This window comes from Theropithecus gelada, chromosome 1 (assembly GCF_003255815.1).
Source record: "Theropithecus gelada isolate Dixy chromosome 1, Tgel_1.0, whole genome shotgun sequence".
Classification (NCBI taxonomy): Eukaryota; Metazoa; Chordata; class Mammalia; order Primates; family Cercopithecidae; genus Theropithecus; species Theropithecus gelada.
In genome coordinates this window covers 158,978,966-159,006,756 of record NC_037668.1, presented here as the reverse complement: position 1 = coordinate 159,006,756, position 27,791 = coordinate 158,978,966, and the positions used below count along the sequence as shown (strand labels likewise).

At 44.6% G+C, this 27,791-nt stretch overlaps 1 protein-coding gene across 7 annotated transcripts; it reads left to right on the top strand.

Moving 5' to 3' along the window:
* Positions 1-243: 243 nt before the first annotated feature.
* On the top strand, positions 244-15,033 carry DYRK3 (dual specificity tyrosine phosphorylation regulated kinase 3). 7 transcript variants are annotated; one of them, XM_025363717.1, is made up of 5 exons: positions 488-544; positions 1,585-1,678; positions 2,338-2,449; positions 8,533-8,567; positions 12,543-15,033. In XM_025363717.1, the coding sequence occupies exons 4-5, from the start codon at positions 8,535-8,537 to the stop codon at positions 14,118-14,120; spliced, it is 1,611 nt and encodes a 536-aa protein (XP_025219502.1). In that variant the 5' UTR covers positions 488-544; positions 1,585-1,678; positions 2,338-2,449; positions 8,533-8,534; the 3' UTR covers positions 14,121-15,033. The 7 variants fall into 7 exon arrangements, with proteins under 7 accessions (XP_025219464.1, XP_025219458.1, XP_025219495.1 ...); XM_025363679.1 differs by lacking the exon at positions 8,533-8,567 and having other exon boundaries at positions 244-489; positions 12,543-14,352; XM_025363710.1 differs by lacking the exons at positions 1,585-1,678; positions 8,533-8,567 and adding an exon at positions 3,904-4,021 and having other exon boundaries at positions 257-489.
* Positions 15,034-27,791: the final 12,758 nt, after the last annotated feature.

The following is a 27,791-nucleotide window of genomic DNA, read 5'->3' as shown; positions in this document are numbered from 1 at the left end:
GCTCGCGCCAGGGAACCCGAGGCGCCTAGGCCGCGGGCTCCTCGCCTCCAGCCTCCCGCCTCCAGCCTCCCACCTCCCGCGCCAGCGCTAGCACCGGCTAGGAGCGCCGCGTGGCCTGTACCGGCCACGGGCCCCACCCCCGTGCGTCAGCGCGCAGCTGCGCCGAGGCGTTTCCCGGGGGCGTGCCGCGGTTGCTAGGCGACCAGACCGCTCCCCCTCCCGCCCCTGCAGCTGCGTCTCCCCACTACCCAGCCCAGGCCAGTTGGGAGCGAAGGCGCGCTGAGCTGCAGTGTCTGGCCGAGAGTCCCCGTAGGAGCGTCGCGCCGCGGAGGCAGCCGTCCCGGCGTAGGTGGCGTGGCCGGCCGGACCCTCCAACTGGCGCCCCTCCCCGCGCCGGGTCCCGAGCTAGCAGATGGGAGGCACAGCTCGCGGGCCTGGGCGGAAGGATGCGGGGCCGCCCGGGGCCGGGCTCCCGCCCCAGCAGCGAAGGTAACGGCGCCGCGGGGTAACGGGCTGGAGGCGCCTCAGGGAGCGGCTGGCGCTGGCAAGCGAAGCTTGGGGGCTGGGAGGAGGTAGAGTGAGCCCTCAGCAGGAGGGACGAGGGCAGGGGTCTGACTGCCTCCCCGGGACCTCCCCCAACCTCCTCTCCGTCAGGGCCCCCTCCCCCCATCCCTGGCTCACCGGGCGCGGGGGAGGGGGCTAGAGAGGAGTTAGAGCAAGAAGAATTTCCACCCCTGGAATACCCGTGAAACCCTAGATCAGGGTATATGGTAAGGGATTACGAAAACTAGGACTTTTTGTGGGGCTTTTTAGTAAACGGGGAGAGACCGGGAGCGATACCTTGGAAAGAAGCCCTGTTGCTTAGAGCGGATAACCAAGGGCTGAACTCTTGGGGTTTGCTGTGAGGGGTGCGGTCTAGCTTCGGATGTGCAGGTTGTGGGCTGTGCTGGGTACGGCTTTTTCCGGATCCTATTTTGAGAGATTCCCCACCTTGCGTTGTATTTTACACCTCAATGGAGAAAAGAGACCCCTGCTCCCCGCTTTATTTGCATGCAGACTCTTGTTAATTTCCTCTGGCTGTTAGTCACTAAGCAATTTTGAACGTTTTCTTTTTCTTTATAAATGTGGACGCCTGTTCTGGTTTGTTTTATCAGGCTTATGGCAAAGGGTCAGTCACATTCAGAATATTTGGTTTCTGTCAGTGAAGCCGTTGCCTGTTAAAAATATAAATAATTCTATCAGAATGTGAGCATGTTTTTAAAAAGAGCATTCCAAAAATATTTGTAGGGTTTTCTCCCCTTTGTATTTTTATAACACATCTATAAATAAAACTCTAGAACGAATTTCACAAAACAGTTTTTAAAGGTGACCAGAATATTCCAGGATATTTTAAAAGACATTAAACAAATTATTCCTCTGCAACATCGTCATTGTTATATTCATAGTGTATCATGTAAAATGATACAATGAAATGCTGATGTGTGTAACTGGGAAATCCGTGTTCTTGGTAGCAGATGAAATACATTATTCAGGGCCATCTTGTGGATGAAATAAATCCTCTCCGTCTTTTGTGTTCCCTTACAGTGGTGGAGCCACAGTGTTAAAGAACAGAGAAGTGATCCTTAATCATTTAGAATTTTGCCTCCACCATTCACCAGAAAATGAAGTGGAAAGAGAAGTAAATTCATTACATTTTATATTTTAGAGCATCCTTTTAGTGTTTGCTGTAGTACTTAACTGTATTTTTCTACAAGTTAGGTAGATGTAAGTAGGTAAGCAAGTAAACTAATAAAGAGAAGACAGCCTTAAAAAGGCTTTTTATTTCTTGCCTGTAAGACCCAGAAGTGTATAGACTGGAGCTAGTCTTCCCATTAACATGGGGAAGACAGGCTCAGAGGAGAAGGTAGCACACAGCCAGTGTTAGAGCTGAGATTAGAATCCAAGTCTCTGACTTTGAAAAACTATTACCTCTGTTAGTTTTTTCTGGTCTTTTTTTTTCTCTATGAACTTCAGATTCAAACTAGACTTTATTTTCAAGTAGTAAGTTATTATGAGATCCTCCTGATAGTCCTTATTATTTTTAACAACATTCAGAGAGACTTGTTTCAACTATTTTAAAATAAAAACCTAGAAATGCTGTCCTTGAAAAACAAAAGTTGAAAAACAAAAGTTTCCTCTGTTCCTCTTCCAAATACCCCAGTTGTTTATATTCAGTGCCAAAATGTAGTGTAGACTTTTATTTCTATTACTGTTCCTTGTAGCAGATATGAAGCAGTTAAGAGACAGGATTTTATATTCTTCAGTTACTGACATTTTATCTGTAATCCTTTCAACTAGGTTGGGGGATGGTGTCTATGATACCTTCATGATGATAGATGAAACCAAATGTCCCCCCTGTTCAAATGTGCTCTGCAATCCTTCTGAACCACCTCCACCCAGAAGACTAAATGTAAGTAAAAGAAGTAATTCTTTGTACATGAATTGTTTTGGAAAGGAGGAAGTGCTACTTAATGCTCAAGTACACTTATGTATCACTGACTACCAGACTTTTTTTTTGTTTCTTTTTGATTCCTCTTGACTTTGAAATAACAACGTCTGTGGTCCAAATTTAGCTTTTCAGAATGATTTCAATTTGAAGCTCACCTTTTTTTTTTTTNTTTTTTTTTTTTTTTTTTTTTTTTTTTTTTTGAGACGGAGTCTCGCTTTGTCACCCAGGCTGGAGTGCAGTGGCTGGATCTCAGCTCACTGTAAGCTCCGCCTCCCGGGTTTTACGCCATTCTCCTGCCTCAGCCTCCGAGTAGCTGGGACTACAGGTGCCCGCCACCACGCCTGGCTAGTTTTTTGTATTTTTAGTAGAGACGGGGTTTCACCATGTTAGCCAGGATGGTCTCGATCTCCTGACCTCGTGATCCACCCGCCTCGGCCTCCCAAAGTGCTGGGATTACAGGTTTGAGCCACCGCGCCCGGCCAGAAGCTCACCTTTTTATTTCAGTTTCCACTGGGATAAATATATAGCACTAGGAAAAAAATAATATGCTACTTTTATGTAGGTAATGCTTATTTTTGTATAGGATAATATACACCTAGTATTACAAAGGCTCCTTTTAACAAAAATAAGAAACAGAAAACATCTCGGAATTCATAGATCTGCAGGGTTTTTTTTCCCCTGCACGATGGAAATGTAGTCTTCGTTTATTAGTATGCTAAAGAGAACCATTTTATAGATAGATGGTAATTAACACAGTTTGGGACTGCGACACTTAGCCTTTTTTTTTTTTTTTTGAGATGGAGTCTCTCTGTCACCCAGGCTGGAGTGCAATGGCATGATCTTGGCTCACTGCAACCTCTGCCTCCCAGGTTGAAGTGATTCTCTTGCCTCAGCTGCCTGAGTAGCTGGGATTACAGGTGCGCGCCACCACGCCCAGCTAATTTTTGTATTTTTAGTAGAGACGGGGTTTCACCATGTTGGTCAGGCTGGTCTTGAACTCCTGACCTCGTGATCCACCCGCCTCGGCTTCCCGAAGTGCTGGGATTACAGGCATGAGCCACCGCGCCTGGCAGCTTTTTTTTTTTTTTAACTTAAGATAAAATTAATTCACATTCCCTCGGCATGCGTAGAGTGGTAGGCAGAGCAGGGTTTGGCCAAGTTCCATGACAAGGAGAGGCTATCCTATGACTTTAAAATTTGCTGCATATGTTATCAGATGAACAAACTGAATAATTGAATTGACTCATTTGTAATATTTCTCTTTCACATTTCTGTGTTTAAGACCTGAAATTGTTTCTATATGGAAAAATCACTTGTATTTTTCATAGTCCTTCCTGTTGTCATCAGTTTTTGCTTAAAATCAACCTTTTTCCTTTTTTTTTTTTCCTAAGATGGAGTCTTACTCTGTCGTCCAGGCTGGAGTGCAATGGCGTGACATCGGTTCATTGCAACCTCCGCCTCCCGGGTTCAAGCAATTCTCCTGCCTCACCCTTCCTGAGTAGCTGGGATTACAGGTGCCTGCCACCACGCCCAGCTAATTTTTGTATTTTTAATAGAGACAGGGTTTCACCATGTTGGTCAGGCTGGTCTCGAACTCCTGACCTCAAGTGATCCACTTCCCTCGGCCTCCCGAAGTGCTGGGATTACAGGCGTGAGCCACCGTGCCTGGCCCTTTTCCCCACTTTCAGCACTAGTAGTATACAAAACGTGAGCTAAAAATATCTTGAAGGCTGGTCACCCTATTTTTTGTCTCCTTTTGGAGTGTAGTGGGGTTTCTTTCCATTCTTTGCAAGTTTGTTTCTTTAATATGTCAAAATGTCTAAGAACTTCAGAACCATATACATCTTGTGTTGCCCATCAGATTGCTTGGTTACTTGCTGCCAATTGGCTCATCTCTATAGGAAACTATTTGCAATTGGGTTGAAGTGTTAACATCTGACTTTAAGTCATTTTAACTTTGATTTTTTTTTTTTTTTTTTTTTTTTTGGTGGAGTCTCACTCTGTCGCCTAGGCTGGAGTGCACTTGCGCTATCTTGGCTTACTGCAACCTCTGCCTCCCGGGTTCAAGCGATTCTCCTGCCTCACCCTCCCAAGCAGCTGGGATTATAGGCACCAACCAACATGCCCAGATAATTTTCGTATTTTTAGTAGAGACAGGATTTCACCATATTGGTCAGACTGGTTTTGAACTCCTGGGCTCATGATCCGCCCACCTCAGCCTCCCAAAGTGCTGGGATTATAGCTGCGAGCCATTGCGCCTGGCCAAGTCATTTTAACTTTGATTCAGAGTTAGCCAATGCTATTTACCTTCCAGTAGGTTACTTATTTTGTATGTTTCAGGATCAAAAATGAATTTCTTACTGCATGGTGTTCGGCATAGCAGTTTTGTAGGGGAGCAAGAAGAAAGATGTCTTTCTCGCGTAAAGATGTCTTTACTCTTTACTCATTTCTTTTCTTTTTTTTTTTTTTTTTTGAGACGGAGTCTCACTCTGTCACCCAGGCTGGAGTGCACTGGCACTCACTGCAAGCTCTGCCTCCCGGGTTCACGCCATTCTCCTGCCTCAGCCTCCCGAGTAGCTGGGACTAAAGGCGCCCACCACCTCACCTGGCTAATTTTTTGTATTTTTAGTAGAGACGGGGTTTCACCGTATTAGCCAGGATGGTCTCGATCTCCTGACCTCGTGATCCGCCCGCCTTGGCCTCCCAAAGAGCTGGGATTACAGGTGTGAGCCACCGCGCCCAGTACTTTTTCTTTTTTTTTTTTTTGAGATCAAGTCTCACTCTCTCACCCAGGCTGGAATGCAGTGGCGCAATCTCAGCTCACTGCAACCTCCACCTCCCAGGTTCAAGCAGTTCTCCCTGCCTCAGCCTCCCGAGTAGCTGGGATTGCAGGCATCTGCCACCATGCCTGGCTAATTTTTGTAGTTTTAGTAGAGATGGGGTTTCATCATGTTGGCCAGGCTGGTCTCGAACTCCTGACCTCAGGTGATCTGCCCACCTCAGCCTCCCAAAAGTGCGGGATTTACAGGCATGAGCCACCGCACCCGGCTGTCCTTACTCATTTTGCTGGAAAAAAAAAATGCGTTTTGACCTCTTGGTGCCACTTACATTTCATTATGCCATGACTCTATCCCGAGATCCTGTTGCCCTTTTTACAAAGTTTTCTAGCGTCCTTTATTCAAGGGGCTCTTATGTTCTCGTGGTAAACTATAAATATCTGCCCCACTGACTTTTATTGGGTTAAGTTTTGTGTTGCAGGGATTTAGGGTTTGGGAGCCGGGGAAAAGGTAGGGTTTTATATCTGAGTGAGAAGGATATTCCTTTTGAATTTCTCAGCAAGATTTTTAAAACTTGATTAATGTAGTAGGAGATTCTATTTGAAATGCCAGAAGCCCATCAAATTAGCAGGGTATATGAAGCATTCTTATGAAATAAAACATGATAAATATGACATTATTCATCTCTCTGGATATAATTACATGGTTAAGAAAATACTTCGTAGAGTCAATCATATACATTGCTTGGTTATTGCAATTCTAACCCTAGACTAGAAATATTTAGTGTTTTTTTATTCAATAGGTTTTTGGGGAACAGGTAGTGTTTGGGTTACATGAACAAGTTCTTTAGTGGTAATTTCTGAGATTTTGGTGCACCCATTACCCGAGCAGTGTATGCTGGACCCAGTGTGTAGTCTTTTATCTCTCACTCCCCTACTACCCCATCCCCCAAGTCCCCAAAGTCCATTGTATCATTCTTAAGCCCTTGTATCCTCTTCATAGCTTAGCTTCCACTTATGAATGAGAACATACCATGTTTGGTTTTCCATTTCTGAGTTACTTCACTTAGAATAATTCCATCCAGGTTGCTGTGAATGCCATTACTTCATTCTTTTTTATGGATAAGTAGTATTCTATGAGATATATATATATGTGTGTGTGTGTGTGTATATACACACATATATACACGTATATATATGCACATATATACGTGTATATATATACACACATATATACATGTATATGCACATATATACATGTATATATATACACACACACGTGTATATATGTGCATATATATACCATAATTTCTTTATCTACTCCTTGATTGATGGGCATTTGGGGAAATATTTAGTGTTTTAAAACAATTATACTTTAATATGTGTGAACACTAGATTTTTTTAGAGCAATGGAAGGAATGTTTTATTTATAGCTCATCAGACTTGATATGTAATTGATTCAGGCCAGTATTTGAGTTATTTACAGGAAAGGAAAGAAAGTTAAGAAGAGAACCCCTCCCTGAAAGGATTCCCTATTTAATAAATGGTGCTGGGAAAACTGGCTAGCCATATGTAGAAAACTGAAACTGGATCCCTTCCTTACACCTTGTACAAAAATTAATACAAGCTGGATTAAAGACTTAAATGTTAGACCTAAAACCATAAAAACCCTAGAAGAAAACCTAGGCAATACCATTCAGGCCATAGGCATGGGCAAGACTTCATGACTAAAACACCAAAAGCAACGGCAACAAAAGCCAAAATTGACAAATGGGATCTAATTAAACTAAAGAGCTTCTGCACAGCAAAATAAACTACCATCAGAGTGAACAGGCAACCTACAGAATGGGAGAAAATTTTTACAATCTACCCATATGACAAAGGGCTAATATCCAGAATCTGCAAAGAACTTAAATTTACAAGAAAAAATCAACCCCATCAAAAAGTGGGCAAGGGATATGAAATGTCTTCAAAAGACCTTTATGCAGCCAACAGACATGTGAAAAAATGCTCATCATCACTGGCCATCAGAGAAATGCATATCAAAACCACAATGAGATACCATCTCACACCAGTTAGAATGGCGATCATTAAAAAGTCAGGAAACAACAGGTGCTGGAGAGGATGTGGAAAAATAGGAACACTTTTACACTGTTGATGGGACTGTAAACTAGTTCAACCATTATGGAAGAGAGTGTGGCGATTCCTCAAGGATCTAGAACTAGAAATACCATTTGACCCAGCCATCCCATTACTGGGCATATACCCAAAGGATTATAAATCATGCTGCTATAAAGACACATGCATACGTATGTTTATCGCGGCACTATTCACTATAGCAAAGACTTGGAACCAACCCAGATGTCCCTCAATGATAGACTGGATTAAGAAAATGTGGCACATATATACCATGGAATACTATGCAGCCATAAGAAGGATGAGTTCATGTCCTCTGTAGGGACATGGATGAAGCTAGAAACCATCATTTTGAGCAAACTATTGCAAGGACAAAAAACCAAACACCGCATGTTCTCACTTATAGGTGGGAATTGAACAATGAGAACACTTGGACACAGGGTGGGGAACATCACACACCGGGGCCTGTCGTGGGGTGGGGGCTGGGGGAGGGATAGCATTAGGAGATATACCTAATGTAAATGACGAGTTAACGGGTGCAGCACACCAACATGGCATATGTGTACGTATGTAACAAACCTGCAGGTTGTGCACATGTACCCTAGAACTTAAAGTGTAATAATAATAATAAAAGAAGAGAACCCCTCCCTGTGTGGAAAAATTACCTCCCAGAATTCTCCAGATTCACTGGAGAAGATGACCTTGATGGTGGACTACACTGACGTAGCCTGCTTGGTTCTGGAGCATGCTGTAAGAGAGACATAAAGTGCAGCCTATGTTGCGAATGTGAACAGGAGAGTGAGGAAGCCTGATGTATGTTGGGTGAGGTGAGGCAGATGTAGTGGGGATGGTAAACCTACAGAATGGTGGAGACAGGGACAGCACAGCCCCTTTTAAGTATCCAGAGGGCTCCTACTTGAAATTTGGACATTTCTGTGTGGTTCCCAAAGGCAAAGTAAGACTTATTTTGCAAGGAGAGAAATTTAGGTTTACCTTAAGGAAAAACCATGAATCAGGGACTCCAAATGATATCATTAATATTATTGTAATAGTTCCGTGGAAATTACATTTCTGATATGTATCTGTTCTTATTTATGTTGTGTACCTGAGACCCTCTCATTATCACAAACAGAAATGAAGGCCTTCAGAGCCAGTGCAGCCTTACATGTAAGCAGAGTAGGGGAAATTCCCAGGGACAGACCCTGCACCACAAATAACCTTTCCTAACAGCTTGTCACTGGTGACTGCAGTTCCTAGAGGCATTCCTTTGGGTTAGGGCATTGATCTTCTGTTGAAGTTCAAATATCCATGGAGAGGTAACACAGTCCATTGTATAGCGAGTGGAAAGTGTGTTTTATGTGGGGAGAAAGTGGGTGAGGCAATTCCGTGTATCCTAAGCGAAGGCCTATTGTGGGGGCCTTCATTGAGCAGAAGGTGTAGTTAGTGCTAGATGCTTGATGGAGGGAGATCAGACTGGAGAAATGGAGGAAGCCACCAGAGAGAGAAGAGAGAAAAGGGGAAGGGGAAGGGTGTATAGGAACTTAAACTTCAATGTATTGAGAGTTTTGCTGAATTGTAACCAGTGTCTTAAATATTTTATAGTTGGTGAAGTTATTATTATTAATTAGACAACATCCTACAAGCAGATATTATTATCCACATCTTGCAGATAAAGAAACTGAGGCTCAGGAAGGCAACAGGGATCTACAGTTTTTTTTGTGTTTTTTTTTTTTGAGAAGGAGTCTTGCTCTGTCGCCCAGGGTGGAGTGCAGTGATGCAATCTTGGCCCACTGCAACCTCTGCCTCCTGGGTTCAAGCAATTCTCCTTCCTTAGTCTCCCAAGTAGCTGGGATTACAGGCACACACCACCATGCCTGGCTAATTTGTGTATTTTTAGTAGAGACGGGGTTTCACCATGTTGGCCAGGCTCATCTCCAACTCCCAACCTCAGGTGATCTGCCCACTTTGGCCTCCCAAAGTGCTGGGATTACAGGCGTGAGCCACCACACCCAGCTGGACCTACAACTTTTAAGTAGCATAGCCAGGACCCCAACCCAGGCCTTCTGACTCCCTGTTTCTTCAGGATGTGTTTCAGAGACTTCAGCAGTAAATATTTAGATGCATTAAAGTTAGGTAGTAAAGATTTTAAGGACAACTAGCCAAGATGCTTGTAGATGTTTGTTTTTGTTATGTAAATCTAATTAAAACCAAACAATTAAAATTCTTTTCCTAGTTCCACCAGATTTATTCCCTGATAGATGGCAGGCTGGAGTGCAGTGGTGCGATCTCAGCTCACTGCAACCTCCATCTCCCTGGTTCAAGTGATTCTCGTGTCTCAGGCCCCTGAGTAGCTGGGAATGCAGGTGCGCACCACTACGCCTGGCTAATTTTTGTATTTTTAGTAGAGACAGGGTTTCGCCATGTTGGCCATGCTGGTCTCGAACTCCTGACCTCAGGTGATCCACCCACCTCGGCCTTCGAAAGTGCTGGGATTACAGGCATGAGCCACTGCGGCCGGCCAATATTTAGATTCTATATGCAGGCCTGTTTCTTTTCTTGACCAGTGATAGTTTCTATTTTGGTATCAGAGAGACTGTATGTACTTGGGCAATATCTGGCCCCTTTATTTTAAAACTAAATGCCAAGCTGTGGCTACATTTGAACTGGCTTGTTGACTTTAAGATCATATAATACATGATGTAACTATAAGTGTTCTATAAATATTTAAATTGATTAAATGATTTTTTAAAAGGACTTTTATAACTGAATTACGGGGGCTGTCTGAAGTATGCCAACACTTAAATTTTTGTCATTTATGTTTTTTAATATTGTTTTTTGTTATTTATTTTTGGTAATTTATAAATACAATTTTTGTTTTGCTTAGGTTATATTAAAATTTCTAGTTTTTAAAGGTTTGACCACTTTTTAGCTTACATTTTTAGAGATTATAACTGTAGCCCAGAGCTCCTCTGGAATTAATCTGTTCCTCATACTACAGGCTCTCTCAAATTATCAAACAGATAAAGGACATAATTCTTCAGGGTCCGTTGAGAAAAACAGTTGTTCTTTTAAGTATCCTAGACTTCCTTTTATTTTTAACAACAGATTTAACATTTTTATCTTTCCAGCCCCTTCTTAATATTTTTCACTGATTTCTTTTTTTATTTTTTTGAGACAGTCTCTCTCTCTGTTGCCAAGGCTGGAATGCAGCAGTAGCATGATCTTGGCTCACTGTAGCCTCCACTTCCTAGGTTCAAGTGATTCTCCTGCCTCAGCCTCTCAAGTAGCTGGGATTACAGGCATGCATCACCACATCTGGCCTTGTTTTTTTGTTTTTGTTTTTGGGTTTTTTTGTATTTTTAGTAGAGGTGGAGTTTTGCCGTGTTGGCCAGGCTGGTCTCAAACTTCTGGCCTCAAGTCATCTGTCCGCCTTGGCCTCCCAAAGTGCTGGGATTACAGGGATGAACCACCATGCCTGGCCACATTGTTTATTTTATTTTTTATTTTATTTATTTTTTTGAGACGGAGTCTCACTCTGTCACCCAGACTGGAGTGCAATGGCATGATTTGGCTCACTGCAACCTCCACCTCCTGGGTTCAAGCAATTCTCGTGCCTCAGCCTCCCAAGTAACTGGGATTACAGGCATGCACCATCATGCCCGGCTAATTTTTGTATTTTTAGTAGATACAGGGTTTCACCATGTTGGCTAAGTTGGTATCAAACTCCTAACCTCAAGTGATCCACTTGCCTTGGTCTCCCAGAGTGCTGGGATTACAGGCGTGAGACACCACACCCAGCCAAAAAATTTTATTTTTTAAGGTGTACAATATAATTGTTTTGATACAGGTAGTGAAATGGTTACTACAGTCAAGCCAATTAAACGTGCCTGTCATCTCACAGTTACCCTTTTTTCTTTTTCTTTTTTTTTAATTATACTTTATGTTCTAGGGTACATGTGCACAATGTACACGTTTGTTACATATGTATACATGTGCCATGTTGGTGTGCTGCACCCACCCTTTTTTCTTAATATTAATTAATATTAATTTTACTTAGGTGTTTGGTTGTTTTTGTCCTTCTTTTCCTCCATCTTATTTCAAAAAACCTTGTTTCAATTCAAAGAATCTTAATTCAGAGGAGTAAGTAGAGCTTTTTTCTGTGGGTCACTGTCCCTTCCAGGAGAAGACTGTGGAAAACCTAGTGAAAGAAGTGGTACTCCTTAATCAAGTAGGCTCTTGCTGGGGAATAGTTTTTAAGAAGCACCCCAGGGACCTTGGACCCTCACTGTTACCAGGTACTTGAAGAATTGGTCCAGTTGATCTCCAGAGTTCTCTCTAACTTAGAGCTTTTGTGATTCAATGAACTAAGTTAAAAGGCTGCAGTAATTTATATGGGGACCTGGGAGTGTATGATTGAACACTTTGTTGATTCCAGACCACAGTCAACATTCAGCCCTGCTAGTCTACAGATGCTGGGAGAACCTGGAGCTGAGTTATATTAATGGGAAGGGCCCTGGAATAGGAGCCAGAAGACCTAGGTTCAAATTCTGCTTCTGTCACTTGATGGTGCCTTACTGTTTACACTTCAGTAGGCATTATTTTGACCATGCTATTTGTCTTTAAGATTTGGGAAGATACTTGAAACAATTAGTAAACAGTGTAAGATAGTGCATATATTATACATAATCAAGTACCAAATTATGTGGCATAAACTGGACAAACTGCAGTTAGGATGTGAGGTTAATTAGTATGGGCTTGGAGTAGTTCTAAGTGGAAGAGAGAGGAATTGAACTGGGCTTTGAAGGAATGTAGGAGTCGAGGGGATGAGGGGTAGAAGGATTCTCAGTACAAGGACACATCTGTAAGGAGGAACCTGGCATGTGGGGGGCATGGTAACACCATCTTGTCTTGAACAAAGCAAGGCATGTATGGGGATTAGGGATGGCTGCAATATTCAGGCAGTCTGAAAATTAATATAAGTTGCTAGAGACTCTTGCTTTTCTTATCTCCTTTTTGGATCATTTTAACCTTAAAGTAAACATGACTGGATATGTTTTGATGTTATTCAGTTAGAGGAGGGAAGATTCTTCCATCTTTCTGATGTCTTTAATGACTTTAACATATTCATTGTCTCTTTCATAGATGACCACTGAGAAGTTTATAAGAGATCATACTCAGCACTTTTTGGATGGAGGTGAGATGAAGGTAGAACAGCTGTTTCAAGAATTTGGCAACAGAAAATCCAATACTGTTCAGTCAGATGGCATCAGTGACTCTGAAAAATGCTCTCCTACTGTTTCTCAGGGTAAAAGTTCAGATTGCTTGAATACAGTAAAATCCAACAGTTCATCCAAGGCACCCAAAGTGGTGCCTCTGACTCCAGAACAAGCCCTGAAGCAATATAAACACCACCTCACTGCCTATGAGAAGCTGGAAATAATTAATTATCCAGAAATTTACTTTGTAGGTCCAAATGCCAAAAAAAGACATGGAGTTATTGGTGGTCCCAATAATGGGGGGTATGATGATGCAGATGGGGCCTACATTCATGTACCTCGAGACCATCTAGCTTATCGATATGAGGTGCTGAAAATTATTGGCAAGGGGAGTTTTGGGCAGGTGGCTAGGGTCTATGATCACAAACTGCGGCAGTACGTGGCCCTGAAAATGGTGCGCAATGAGAAGCGCTTTCATCGTCAAGCAGCTGAGGAGATCCGGATTTTGGAGCATCTTAAAAAACAGGATAAAACTGGTAGTATGAACGTTATCCACATGCTGGAAAGTTTCACATTCCGGAACCATGTTTGCATGGCCTTTGAATTGCTGAGCATAGACCTTTATGAGCTGATTAAAAAAAACAAGTTTCAGGGTTTTAGCATCCAGTTGGTACGCAAGTTTGCCCAGTCCATCTTGCAATCCTTGGATGCCCTCCACAAAAATAAGATTATTCACTGCGATCTGAAGCCAGAAAACATTCTCCTGAAACACCACGGGCGCAGTTCAACCAAGGTCATTGACTTTGGGTCCAGCTGTTTCGAGTACCAGAAGCTCTACACATATATCCAGTCTCGGTTCTACAGAGCTCCAGAAATCATCTTAGGAAGCCGTTACAGCACACCGATTGACATATGGAGTTTTGGCTGCATCCTTGCAGAACTTTTAACAGGACAGCCTCTCTTCCCTGGAGAGGATGAAGGAGACCAGTTGGCCTGCATGATGGAGCTTCTAGGGATGCCACCACCAAAACTTCTGGAGCAATCCAAACGTGCCAAGTACTTTATTAATTCCAAGGGCATACCCCGCTACTGCTCTGTGACTACTCAGGCAGATGGGAGGGTTGTGCTTGTGGGGGGTCGCTCACGTAGGGGTAAAAAGCGGGGTCCCCCGGGCAGCAAAGACTGGGGAACAGCACTGAAAGGGTGTGATGACTACTTGTTTATAGAGTTTTTGAAAAGGTGTCTTCACTGGGACCCCTCTGCCCGCCTGACCCCAGCTCAAGCATTAAGACACCCTTGGATTAGCAAGTCTGTCCCCAGACCTCTCACCACCATAGACAAGGTGTCAGGGAAACGGATAGTTAATCCTGCAAGTGCTTTCCAGGGATTGGGTTCTAAGCTGCCTCCAGTTGTTGGAATAGCTAATAAGCTTAAAGCTAACTTAATGTCAGAAACCAATGGTAGTATACCCCTATGCAGTGTGTTGCCAAAACTGATTAGCTAGTGGACAGAGATATGCCCAGAGATGCATATGTATGTATTTTTATGATCTTGCAAACCTGCAGATGGAAAAATTGCAAGCCCATTGGTGGATGTTTTTGTTAGACTAGACTTTTTTTAAACAAGACAAAACATTTTTATATAACTATAAAGGAATTCTTTAAGGGCTAATTACCTAACCAGCTTGTATTGGCCATCTGGAATATGCATTAAATGACTTTTTATAGGTCAATGCATCTTTGTTATTATCGTCAGAGGTATTTCAACTGATGTATTATACTATTGGCTTAAATCTCTTTCTCTCAAGATAGAAGGTGTAGCAAAAAATGTATCCCAACTACTACTCACTTCTAGTGTTCCTCGGCGTCTGTTCTGGAAAGGGTAATTTGGGATATGGTGTTAGTTGTGGCTGAAAGCCAATGCTAGGTCCCTTACCCCAGTAGGGCATTCTCTAGGCTCATCGTAGGTGAAAGAGCTCACAGCAGACTCGGGGGTGGGGGAGCACCAGGAAGCTGTTGGTGACCTGGACAATTGGTGTCCCTGGTTTTCAGTGACTCATTCCTCTTCCCTTCAGTTCTCTGATGTTTGGTGTTATTATGTTCTTATTTTGCCTCTGATTTGTTTCCTAGTCACTCAAAGCATTTTACAGAAGCCTTACCACTTTACCAAATAACCCTGTAAGGTGCTGATTTAAAAGTTGAGTCATATGCATCCCTCCTTCTTTCCGCTCCTGTGTCCAAGGAAGATAAAACAGCTTCTCTGCCACAATTGACCCAGAATGCTAAAGATAGAGAATCAGCATGAAAACGGCAGCTCCCCAGCTTTGTGGTACTCCACGGACCAGCCTCCTTGCTGCATTTTCATAGAATCTCTTCCTTATAAAAGTAGTCACTCTCGGGTAAACCTTACTACAGTTTTAAAATGCTTCCCTCTTCTCTTTACAGCCACCTGCCACCTTAGTGTGCCACATTTTTTCCTACTTTCACTTTAAGCTTAGTGCTATTCCCTAGATCTGAGTGAACTTCAGTTAGAAGAAAACTAAAAATCCAGAAACTGGTGATAATCAGTTGTTTTCCCCTTTATGTTTCTTAATTTTATTCTCTTCAACAGCTTTTCTTTTTCTCTGCTAAGATTTAAACAGTGAGGGCTGATAATAAAACTAGTTGTTAAGCCAGTGTCCTACTTAGAAGGGTGGAGAACGGACAGAAACTCACTCATTACTACTGGGTTTTGTTTGTTTTTTCCTGTCCCTTCCTCTATTTCTGTCCTCTTCCAGAACAAAAGTATGCTCAAGTTCTATCCTAAATGTGTACTTTTGGCTGGGTATAGTGGCTCATGCCTGTAATGGGAGGCTGAGGTGGGTGGATCCCTTGAGTGTGGGAGTTCAAGACCAGCCTGGCAACCTGGTGAAACCCCACCTCTACAAAAACAAAAATTAGCCAGGCGTGGTGGCACGTGCCTATAATCCCAGCTACTTGGGAGGCTGAGGTGGGAGGATCACTTGAGCTGAGATCGTGCGGCTGCACTCCAGCCTGGGCAACAGAGTGAGACTCTGTCTAAAAAAAAAAGTGTGTTCTTTAAAGTAGAATATTTGCTTTTTACAATATAGTTCTCAGAATGATCCAGTTCCATTTATTCTAGAATGTGGTGCAAACTCGACGAGATTGGAAGAAGCTCTTTTTGTTGGGCAGTGTAGTAACAAGAAAAGAAAAGAAAAATACCATGGGTATATTATTTAGGGAACTTTTGCTTTATCCAAAAGTAGTCATGATTGCTGTAGCACAGGCTCTGAAAAATGAGAGAGTGCAAATCTCTCTCATTTAAATGTCCAGGGTGGCTTTAGTCTCCCAAGTACAAAGGCCAGATGGCAGAGAACAGCTTAAACTGAGCCTTTACCCTCATTAATAGGAGGAAGTCTTGGTACTTTTGGTGACTAAGAAACTGGATTATTTAAAACCTTAATTATCTCCTTTACTCCTGGTTTACAGAAGGCAATGAATATACAACTCCTTTAGATCCCTCTAACTGCTGCTGAATTTTCTTTCTTTCTAAGCCTGCATCCTATCTCTTGATTGCATTGTCTGAAGAAGCTGTGTGAAATTTGTCTGGTCATTGGTTTTCTTGTCTGATAGTGGTATCTTGACCTCTTCACATGTCACACTAAATGCTGCTCATAACCCATCCTCGTCATCTTTACTCATCACTGCTTTCTTCAAGGGAGGTCTTGAAACTGCCTAACCTACCTCATGATCTGCTAGTCAAAATAGTGACTCTTTGGAAGACTGGTAGTCTCTGAATGAATTATCCAACGTCTGCTTCCCCACATTAACTGCATTGTATAGTTTTGGGAACTTTGCAGGTGCTAAATCTTCATGGCCATGAAGATGAAACACCTTGAGAAATGGGAACACCTCTTCACTGTGTACTTGGATCAGCCTTCTTCAACTACCAAGAAATGCATGATTTCTCTGCCAACTCCAGGAAGTAGTACAGCACGATTGAATTCTTCAGTGAATCTCTTCATCATAACATAGGGTGTAAAAGCTCACATCTACACAAAAAACTCAAATCTACTTTTTCAGTAGATACGAGCTTACATTGACTTATGAATGATTTTCTTGTAGGCCCAACTGTGTCACGACCCTCCAGTTGAAACAAAGCATGAGTTATTTTTATATTGAGTCCTTGAACTGCTAGCCAGGTAGATGTTTCCTTAAAGTCCAGAGCAGGATCCAAGTCAGATGAAGGAGGTGGCACACCTGGCTTAACTGCAGATCAGGGAGCATTGAACCTCTACAATTTGCTGCATTGGATTTGTGCTTGGGTTTCTCACTGAATAGTAAATTAGAGAAAATGCTGCTTTTACTATTTTGCATTTTATATCAACATTAGCAGCCTGTTCCCACTCGGGTGCTGTCCAAGGCACATGTTTCCTTGGGATGTTTGGACAGAACGCTCTGGCTTGATGTATTTCTTGGGTTCTGGTACCACATCATAGAGTTGGTTAAATGTAGCCAGCAGCAGTGTCAAGACAGCTGACACTGTCTTCCAAGAGTGAATGTGTTGGCCTTTGGAACTGCTGCTAACGCCATGTGTGGGGAAGCGAGCACATTTTTAGGTGGTGGCAAGGCTGTATCTGATTGACACAGATCTGCAATCCCTAACACCATATTGCTGTTGTCCTGAATTTTCTAACTTGGAGAAATTTAAGGATCTCTTGCATTATCTAGGCAGAGCATATGTTGAGGTTGTTTTGCCAGTTGTTATCAGTGTTGAAGAAGTGCTCCTGCAAGCAAACTGTGTTAAAAGGATTGTGACCCCATATGCATCTGATGTACACTGTGTTTTGGTGTTTGTGTTTTCAGAGTTCTAGCCAGTATTGCACCTGAACTTGGGAGAGAAAGGAGCCTGTGGCTGAGGTTGGTGCGTGCTCTATTTCTGTGTATCAAATGGACTATAAGGTTACTGAAACTGGGCTAAGTGAAAGGGCATAGACAACTCTTTACACTGTAGATAGATTTTAGAAAGCTACGGGAAGGCAAATGGATGTTTCTGCCTCAATTTGGCAACCTAGAGAGTGATGCAGAGCAGAGTCACTGAGGTTGGCATGCCTGTCTTCTGCAGGCCAATGCAAGTTTTAGGAGAGTGGGCTGCTTAAAACATGGCGCTCGTCCACATGAATTTGATGGTTTATGGGTGGGTTTCAAGCTTAGGGACAAGTTGTGGTTTTTAGAGGCAGTAACCCTATGCCACCTTTTTGGCCACTGTTAAAAGTTTCACTTGGATCCCTGCCCAGCCATAGCAATGAATGACCGAATTGGATCAGTTAGTGTAGAAATTCAGACTGTCTCTTCCTCAGTTACTGGATTGTTCTTTAGCCATTTTTCTTGTAGTCATTTCAGTCAAACTGGTCAGGTTAGGTGACTTACTGATTTCTAAATTAACAAAATTGAATTTCCAAATTGTTTCTGACATGGTGAGAGTTGGGTTAGAATTTTGGTTTCATTCTCCAAGTCATTTTTTCTTTTTCTTTATTTTTACTTTTTGAGACAGAGTCTCACTCTGTCGTCCAGGCTGGAGTGGAGTGGCACAGTATTGTCTCACTGCAGCCTCAACCTCCCAGACTCAGGTGATCCTCCCACCTCAACCTCCAAAGTAACTGGGACTACAGTCATGTGCTACCATGCCTGGCTAATTTTTTGTATATCTGTAGAGGGGGAGTTTCACCATGTTGCTTGAGCTGGTCTTGAACTCCTGGGCTCAAGTGATCTATGCGCCTTAGCCTATCAAAGTGCTGAGATTATAGGCGTGAGCCACCGTGCCCAGCCTCATTTTTTCTTTCAATATGGAAAATTGGCTAATCCACCTAATACCGCTCATCCTCTTGTATTCTATCCTACCTTCTACCCTCAGAGTTATTGATGTACTCTTTCATCATGTGCTATCATGATTTCTGCTTAGATTAGAAAGTAAGCTTCAAATGGGCAGGCCCATGTCTTCATATTGTTCTGAATTAACAGATTTTCATGGCCGCTGATCATGTGCAGATAATGGAAGCTCATTTCCTTCCATGAACCAGGAGCATGCTCGCCTCTTCTTTTAAGTTGACCCACACAGTCTCTGATGTCTTCTTTTTGGGAAAGGGTAGTCAGATAAGGATTATGTAAGGACACTTTCTTCTGGTCTAGTGTTAGATACAGTTACCTTGATAATATTGAAAAAAATGAATATCACCAAAACCTAACTATGATATAAGAATTCTGCTTCTGCCCCCCAGGGGCTCTGAAAGAGTCTAGTCTTAATCTTCTTTCCCAGAGGAAGTTTGACTTATGACCATATTAGTATGCTTTATTCCTCAGTGTTTAAGGGAGTTGGGGCTGACAGGTTAGCTGGCTAATGTCATTACATTTTAGTTTTTGTGACATTTAATCTGTTAAGAAGGGGGCTTATTGCATAATCAAAAAAGAACAATAAAAAAATAAAAATTTCTACTGTGAAACTATTTTGATCTGTAGCAGCTAGTCATGTTAAAACACTTTCTGTTTTGCTTAATTCTTAACTAGGCATAAGTAAAGTTAAATGCTAAATTTTAGGTAGCAGCTGATAAATGCTTCTAAGCTTTCCTGACAGAATACTCCTACTACTTTGGTGAATCATGGAAAATTCTTTCTCCTTTATTTTTAATTATTTCTTTTGCATCTGTTACTGATGTCATCAACACGGAAGTTTGAAAGGTGACAATGATTGTTCTAGACTGCCTCTGTATGCTTTTTCTCCTCTGAAAATTAAAAATACATACTTATACCTTGAACCAGGTGAAATTGCCAAAACATGTTTTCCTCCGTGTCTTCAGTCTAGGTGACCAGTCTGTAGAGTGCTATAACTTATTAGGCTTAGAGCAGCGGCAGGCATCCATGCTATGGAAAACCTGGAGTCAGTACAAATAAGGAGTAAGAAGAGGCCAGGGATTGGCAAATCAAAGAAGAGTTCTGCTCTGCCAGAGATTAGCCTCCCAGTTTTAAATATATTTTTAATATCCCCATTTTAACATATCCCATTTTCACCTTCAACCTATACTTCCCGAAGCCCAAACTTTTAAAGAATTTACCTCCAGACCTGGCCTTCAGCCTAATATGATTAGGGTGTTTTTCTGAGTGTCTGTCAAATTATGCTGGCTAATTTCAATGAGAAAAGATTTTAAGAGTCATAGTGAACCCATCCATAAAAGGACTAAAAGCTCTCTGGTCCCTGAGATCCACAAGCCCTGAGAGAAGCCAGAACTACAAATACCTCGTCTAGACTTTGAAGAAGCAGGATATGATTCTTAATATAGCTCACCCACCGCTAAGTCAAGCCTAGACTCTAATATTTTTCTATAACAGGAGAAGCCTCCGTGACTGGAGACTAGAAAGAGTCTCACATCTTCTGGCACCGCATGAATAGACTAAAAAGAAGGGAGAGTCCCAGATGGGGCCAAGTGGTGACCTGTAGCTATTTCAGCTCAGAATGTCAGCCTCTAAAGCATCAGGTTTGAATGACTTTGGTGTCATGGGATTCTATCCATTATCCGTTTGAGTCTGCTGACATGCTTCCTCTGGAAAGTGCAGTTTGGCATGGATGAGTCAGTGGTTTTTTATTTTGGGGTGTTTTTTAAAAAATAAAAATGAATTACTTTGAGAATTTTTTAGCATCTCCTGATTGTTTCAAAACCAAGGCCGAGAACTGTCGCAGGCAAGAACTTGTGTGCCGAACTCTGAAGGAGGTGAGTACCAGTCACTGGGTAATTAGGGCTGTGCTGCAGGTATAGCCTCTCTCACTTGATGACAATGATACAGAAAGAAAATCTTGGGAAGGGACAAGGCTTCCCTGAGAAACAGCCTTACAGAGAGTCCACCAGTATTCCTCCTTTAGTACCCAGAGCTGCTGTTCACAACCTGCTTTGTGAGCTCCGGCCTTCCTGTGAAGGAAAATGGGAAAACATGTAGAATGCTCAGGGCTGACCATCTCCCAGGAACCCGAATCAGCAGCTCTCCCATTTACCCTCTTGGGGCCCAAGCTCAGCTTAAGGATGAAACCTGACACGCAACTTTAAGTAATACAGTTTATTTGGGAAGTTTGGATGTTTTTCTTAGGCCCAGGCCTCAGTCTGTGGGATAACTTTTAAAGCCTGAGGGAACTGAGCAAATGAAAGAGGAAAACAATATTCTTTTTTTTTTTTTTTTTTTTTTTTTTTGAGACGGAGTCTCGCTCTGTCGCCCAGGCTGGAGTGCAGTGGCCGGATCTCAGCTCACTGCAAGCTCCGCCTCCCGGGTTCACGCCATTCTCCTGCCTCAGCCTCCCAAGTAGCTGGGACTACAGGCGCCCGCCACCTCGCCCGGCTAGTTTTTTGTACTTTTTAGTAGAGACGGGGTTTCACCGTATTAACCAGGATGGTCTCGATCTCCTGACCTCGTGATCCGCCCGTCTCGGCCTCCCAAAGTGCTGGGATTACAGGCTTGAGCCACCGCGCCCGGCCTGGATTCTTAAGGGCTGTGGGCTCTGCTCCACCCTGCTTCTGATCTGGCCCTGAGCCACGATTGCCCTGGCAACAGGAGCTAATTGGATACCTAACAGGGACTGCCTTCCGCTGCCCTTGAGTTGTCCCCTAGATTGTTGTGGCGTGAATACAGTTCACTCCAGCCTTAACCTCCCTGGCCTCAGGTGATCTCCTACTGCAACCTCCCAAGTAGCTGGAACTACAGGCATGTACCACCATGCCCAGCTAATTTTATTTATTTATTTATTTTTGTTTTGAAGATGGAGTCTCACTCTGTTGCCCAGGCTGGAGTGCAATGGCACAATCTTGGCTCACTGCAGCCTCTGCCTCCCAGGTTAAGTGATTCTTCTGCCTCAGACTCCCGAGTAGCTGGGACCACAGGAGTGTGCCATCACACCTAGCTAATTTTTTGTATTTTTGATAGAGACGGGGTTTCACCATGTTAGCCAGGCTAGTTTTGAACTCCTGACAGGTAATCTGCCTGCCTCGGCCTCCCAAAGTGTTGGGATTACAAGTGTGAGCCACCGCGCCTGGCCAGTTTTTTTGTGTGTTTGTGTATTTTTTTTTTTTTTTTTTTTTTTTTTTTTGTAGAGATGGGTTTCACCATGTTGGCCAGGCTGGTCTCGAACTCCTGGCCTCAAGCCATCTGCCCATCTCAGCTTCCCAAAGTGCTGGGATTATAGGAATGAGCCACTGTGCCCAGCTTTCCCTGGATTCTTGAACAGGGTTTCTGCCTTATGGGAGCCCAGCCTAAAGCTGGAAATGGACCTTCCCATATTCACATGGAGCAAATCCAGGTTAGAGACATTAACTGCTGCTAGAGGAACTATAGACCAGGCAGAATTTGAAAGAACATTCAGCCTGCAATATCGCTGTTAAAATTTACCCATGATCAGGCCGGGCACGGCGGCTCAAGCCTGTAATCCCAGCACTTTGGGAGGCCAAGGCCCATGGATCACTTGAGATCAGGAGTTCAAGACCAGCATGGCCAACACAGTGAAACGCTGTCTCTACAAAAAATGCAGAAGATTAGCCGTATGTGGTGGCACATGCCTGTAATCCTAGCTACTCGGGAGACTGAGGCAGGAGAATCACTTGAACCCAGGAAGCGGAGGTTGCAGTGAGCCGAGATTGCACTCCAGCCCGGGCAACAGTGGGAGACTCTGTCTCAAAAACCAAACAAAACCCATGCTCAAAGGCACCACAAACCAGGATACTCCCATGGCTCTTGATGCCTTTTAAGACAAAAACTATCAGAGCTTAGAAAAGGCAGTGAAAATGGCAATGAGGACTACTAGTGCATTACCTATTGCTTTTTACTTTCTAGGAAGGAATTTGTCAGTCCAAAGGCAGAAACGTAAAGTGACTGCATCTAGTCTGTGCAGATGCTAAGGACTGACCTTGACCTTCCGGTAGAGTGAGCCTGGACATGATTTGACCTCATTTTGCAGAGGCTGCTCAGCCCTGCCTTTGAATCTGGCTGTTGATGATCTCCTGATTGAGGAGCAGATCCGGGACACCCAATCTGAACCACTGCAGAGAATTCTTAAATCATTCCCAGGGTGGACCCCTGACCCAAGCTGCACTCACCTCTGCTGTTCTCAAGCATGTCTATATAGGCCTTTGTTGGTGCATTGATTCTTTCACCAGTGACTTGTTGAGCAACTGTTGTGTGCAAAAAAAGCACCCTAGTGGCATTTATCAAGGATAGGGAGTGTCAGCAGCATTGCTGACCATATGTTTAGAATCTAACAAAAGCTAGGCAATGGCTTCAGAGAAAACTTGCCAGCAAGTTATCTGCACTCTGTTCTGGTTTAAAATTTGTGTAACTCTGAAAGTGAATGGGATGGGGAAGGGAGAGGGTTTCAGAAAAGAATGTCCTCTGAGTCTGTGCATAGTATAGAATAAGGGGCTTCTGTCCTGAGCTGAAGGTGGAGGAGAAAAGATGGTAGGAATGAAAGGCATGAAAGACATGGCTATCCAGTAGCAACTTGGCTCTCACCTCCCTGTTTCTGACCTTGAAGATGAGATGGGGTTACCCTTCAGGTTTCTCTGCCATGATTTCAGATCACGGGTTTGGCTCTTTCTTCTCCCTCATCAAACTGATTCTATCCCAGATTAGCCATCTTGAGGTCCGCGGGGGAGGAGGAACCAGCAGACCAGGCTTCCCTACTTCTCTTCCCCCATTCCCTCATTTCCCTCAACAAGTAGCCCGCTGTGTTGCTGTTTTCTCTGGTTGCTAAAACTACATTGCTTACTTCTGTCCCACCAACAATCCAGCCAGAGCCTGAGACTGAGGTGAATACAAGAGATGAATTCAGAAACCTCATCCCTGGGATCTTTCACCTGAGTTTTTAAGCCAGTGTCCCACATTGTCCTGGTGCCATTCCCCTCTCAGCAAACACTCTTCATTCATCCCTTTTCCCCTTGGAACTGAAGTCACTAGCTGTTTTAAAATGCCAGCGAGATGTCCAGGCAAAGTGGCATGAGTGAGAGGGAGGAGGCTTCAGAGCTCTTTGGGGGACCAAGAGGAGTGATGGACCACAGGTGCTTCCTCTCAATGCTGCTAAGATAACGAGGGGCAGGCGCTTCCGTGGTCGGTCTTCCCGCAGGCACAACTGTTTCCCAACCGCTGTGTCACACACGCTATTGCTACCCCTTCCCAACCCAACCTGGCCTGGGGCAGCTGCATTTCAAAGAGAGGGCTTCCTCTGTTCTTCATTTAGTCCCAGCCTTAAATTCTATTTCATTCAGAAGGGGAGGCGCCGCTGTCGCTGGGAAAGCTGGGCTGGAGCCGAAGGAACACACAAGGCGGAGATTTCCCAGACCACAGAGTCGCAGTTGTAAAGTTAGGAACCTGGTAGGGAACAGCTGCGGGAGCCTCCTGGGTGGGAAGTGTTCTACCTCTCCAAACCCTGCGGCTACACTTCCACGGGGCCCCCCGAGGGGGCGCCAGGCCCCGCCTCCACCTTTCTCTGCCTTCTCTTCAGTCGCTCAGTAAATGCCCAGTGTACTTGGTGGGCCAGGCGCTGTGCTGGATCCATTCAAACATAACACACATATTTAGTGGAAGGTCAAACATGTAAAGAATTGAAATACAATGAGATGCATATGATGGTAGACATGAACTGGTGCCCTAGGAGCCAAGTGTTCCTCGAAAGACCCATTCGGATGAAGGGTCCCTCACTAGCCATGACCATTTCCTCTCCTTTGTTTCCCTTATTTCTACCCTAGCCACCACCCGCAGCACCAGTGACCACCCACTATCTCCAGTGCCTTCTGCCTCAGAGATTGGGAATGAATGGTGCCTAGGCTCTTCCCAGCTGAAGAAGTGGGAGGCAGAGTGCCCAGCTGGAGAGATCAAACACCCGTCCCTTCAGTTCACAGCAGAGCCAGGGTTTACGACCAGACCCCTCCCTGCTGCAACCAACCCCATCCCGCCCCCACTGTCGTGTTTACAGCGCCTTTTCAGCAGTCCCCGTCCCACTCCCCAAAGCTGCCAAATGGGTTTATTTTTACCTACTGGGTTGGAAAAGGGGCAAAGGCTCAGGCTGGGGCAGTTCTGTGGCGCCAGCTGAGGCTTAAATACAATGAGAAAGTCCCACCCTGCCAGCTCTGCCTGAAGAGAACCCAGTAGGAAATAAATAGCGCTGTGTGCCCTGCCTGGATGCCTGGCCTGCATATGTCTGCCTGGACTCCAGCCTGTCACATGAGCCGAGGCGGGTTAAAAAGAGAGCTCGGGTGATCTCCCAGCTCAGGTATCTGTCCTGGCATGAGGAGCTGTGGGGTGAAGGTGCCAGCTTTTCTTTACAGGGCCTGGTGGACAGGGAGGCCCAGTGGGCAGGGGCAATTTGGGCCAGGGAGGGAGTGGGCCAGGAAGGGAGCCGGACAGGTGGACTTGGCCCCAGTGCCAGCCCGCCTCCAGCTATCAGCCTCCAGCTCTGGGCACTGGGAAAGGGTGATAACGTTAGTAAGGACACTGTGACTGCCTAACATTAGTAAGGGCAGATGACTGAAAGGGAGAAAAAGCTTGGCAGAAGTTCCAGGACTAAATCTTAATTTGGCCAAAGCCGTTGTTTCCGTCACACCCCACCCCGTGTGCGCACGCACACACACACACCACTGCGTATCTTTTTCTTTCCCATAGCTTTGATCCCCTTCATGCATTCCTGCCCCCTCCTCCACCCCTTCCAGTTCAGAATGCTAGCATCTGCCTATCTCCAGCAACACAGACACTTCTCCCTCCTCCCACGCCTCTCTCCTGGGACTCAGGCCTGTGGCTGCTTCTCCTTTCTAGGCCTCAGTTTCCCTTTAGACAGCGTGTCTCAGATCCCACTCCCAGGGCCCTCTAGGCAATTTGGGCCAGAAGACAGTGGGAGGCTCCTGGGAGAAGTTTCACTTTTACTGAAGTCCCAGAACTAGGTTAAAGGATTCAGCAAGCTGAAGACCTCCCTGTTCAGATCTGAGTTCCCTGAGATGTTGGGGGACCTTGAGTCGAGAGGCTCATTTGCTCAGATCCTCTTGGTGAGGAAAGTACCACATATATATTGTGGTTGGACCAGTGCAACCCCCAAGGCCTGTTCATTGCAGTGGGTTAGCTGGATGGGGGTGTCTAGGGATCCTGAAGGGACAGAAAACTTGCTCTGTGGGATGATACGGTGCTGTGGAATGGGGACGTGGAGGGAACGGGAGCTGTTGTAGGCCCCAAGATGCCTGAACTCCAGGAGTCTGAGCTAGAGCGATGGCCATAGCATGGGCAGGCAGGACATACTCAATAGCCCTCAACTAGATAATAGTTGTGTTTTTTGTTTTGTTTTGTTTTGTTTGTTTTTTTTTTTGAGATGGAGTTATGCTCTTGTCGCCCAGGCTGGAGTACAATGGCCCGATCTTGGCTCACTGTAACCTCTGCCTCCCGGGTTCAAGGATTATCCTGCCTCAGCCTCCCAACTAGCTGGGATTCAAGCATGTGCCACCATGCCTGGCTAATTTTTTTTTTTTTTTTTGGTCTGAGACAGAGCCCAGGCTGGAGTGCAGTGGCACAATCCCAGCTCGCTGCAAGCTCTGCCTCCTGGGTTCACACCATTCTCCTGCCTCAGCCTCCCGAGTAGCTGGGACTACAGGGCCCTGCCACCATGCCTGGCTAATTTTTTTGTATTTTTAGTAGAGACGGGGTTTTACCGTGTTAGCCAGGATGGTCTCGATATCCTGACCTCGTGATCCGCTGGCCTTGGCCTCCCAAAGTGCTGGGATTACAGGCGTGAGCCACTGCACCTGGCCAATTTTTTGTGTTTTTAGTAGAGATGGGGTTTCACCGCGTGGGCCAGGCTGGTCTCGAACTCCTGACCTCAAGTGATCTGCCCGCCTCGGCCTCCCGAAGTGCTTTTCAAGAGAGAAATTGTCCCTCCTCTGTAAAAAACCAACTGCAAGTTTGCATATCTAACTGGTCTAGAAAAACACTGGACATATAGGGAGGGAAACCAATATCATTTGTAATTTCAAGGACTATTCTGGAACTCCAAACTCCATGGAGATTAATCCTAAACATTGGGGACAAATGCCCATTTTCTCTGGTTGGGAAATTTAAGAAACCAAGGTGGAACTGGGCCATATGCAGAAGCATCTGACTTCCTGGAATATAATCAACAAATGTGATTCTGAGCCAAGTTGGGATCAATGCATCAATGTCAAGCAGGCATCTGCGGAGCCCTGACAACATGGAGCTCAACGTGGGGGTCAGAGACATTCCTGAGGGTACTGCGTCTAATTCTCCTCAAGGTGAGATAACTGGGGAGTCGAAAGAAGACACCATTTATAAAATGTGGGCAGGGTTTCGGGAAACTACTAAGGGACAGTGAGGTACACCCAGGATAGCCACATGGTGCAGAATGAAGGGAGTGGTTGCTGGAATCTTTGCAAGCAATAGCTGTGGATAAGGCTGTAGGAGAGCGTGGCCTGCCTGACAGAAGCTGTGGCTTTTGGTAGAGGAGGGCAGGCACTGCAACCTCTGGCCGGTGGGGAGACACCAGAGGAATAAATGTGCTGGCCTCACGCTAGTGCCAGCTTATCTTACTCCTGTGCCTCCCATTGGCCTAACCTAATCGGAAGCCAGGTCTGGTTGGCATAGTCAAAAAATGCCATCCTTGGCCAGGTGCAGTGGCTCACACCTGCGGTCCCAGCACTTTGGGCGGCCAAGGCGAGAGAATCACTTGAGCCCAGGAGTTCAACACCAGCCTGAGCAACATAGTGAGACCCCATCTCTAAAAAAAAAAAAAAAAAAAAAGAATGTCATCCTCCTGGCACACAGAGCACAGTGTAGAAGGGTGGAGAGTGGATCCAGAGGAGCAAAGAGTATATACGGCAAATCTCTATGATCCTAAGCAGGTAATTTCATCAGCATTAAGAAACGTTTTGTTTTTGTTTTTGTTTTTGTTTTTTTTACGGCTGAGCGCAGTGACTCACACCTGTAATCCTAGCACTTTGGGAGGCTGAGGCGGGCGGGTCACAAGGTCAAGAGATGGAGACCATCCTGGCCAACATGGTGAAACCCTGTCTCTACTAAAAATACAAAAATTAACTGGGCGTGGTGGTGTGCACCTGTAGTCCCAGCTACTTTAGACTACAGGCACGCGCCACCACACC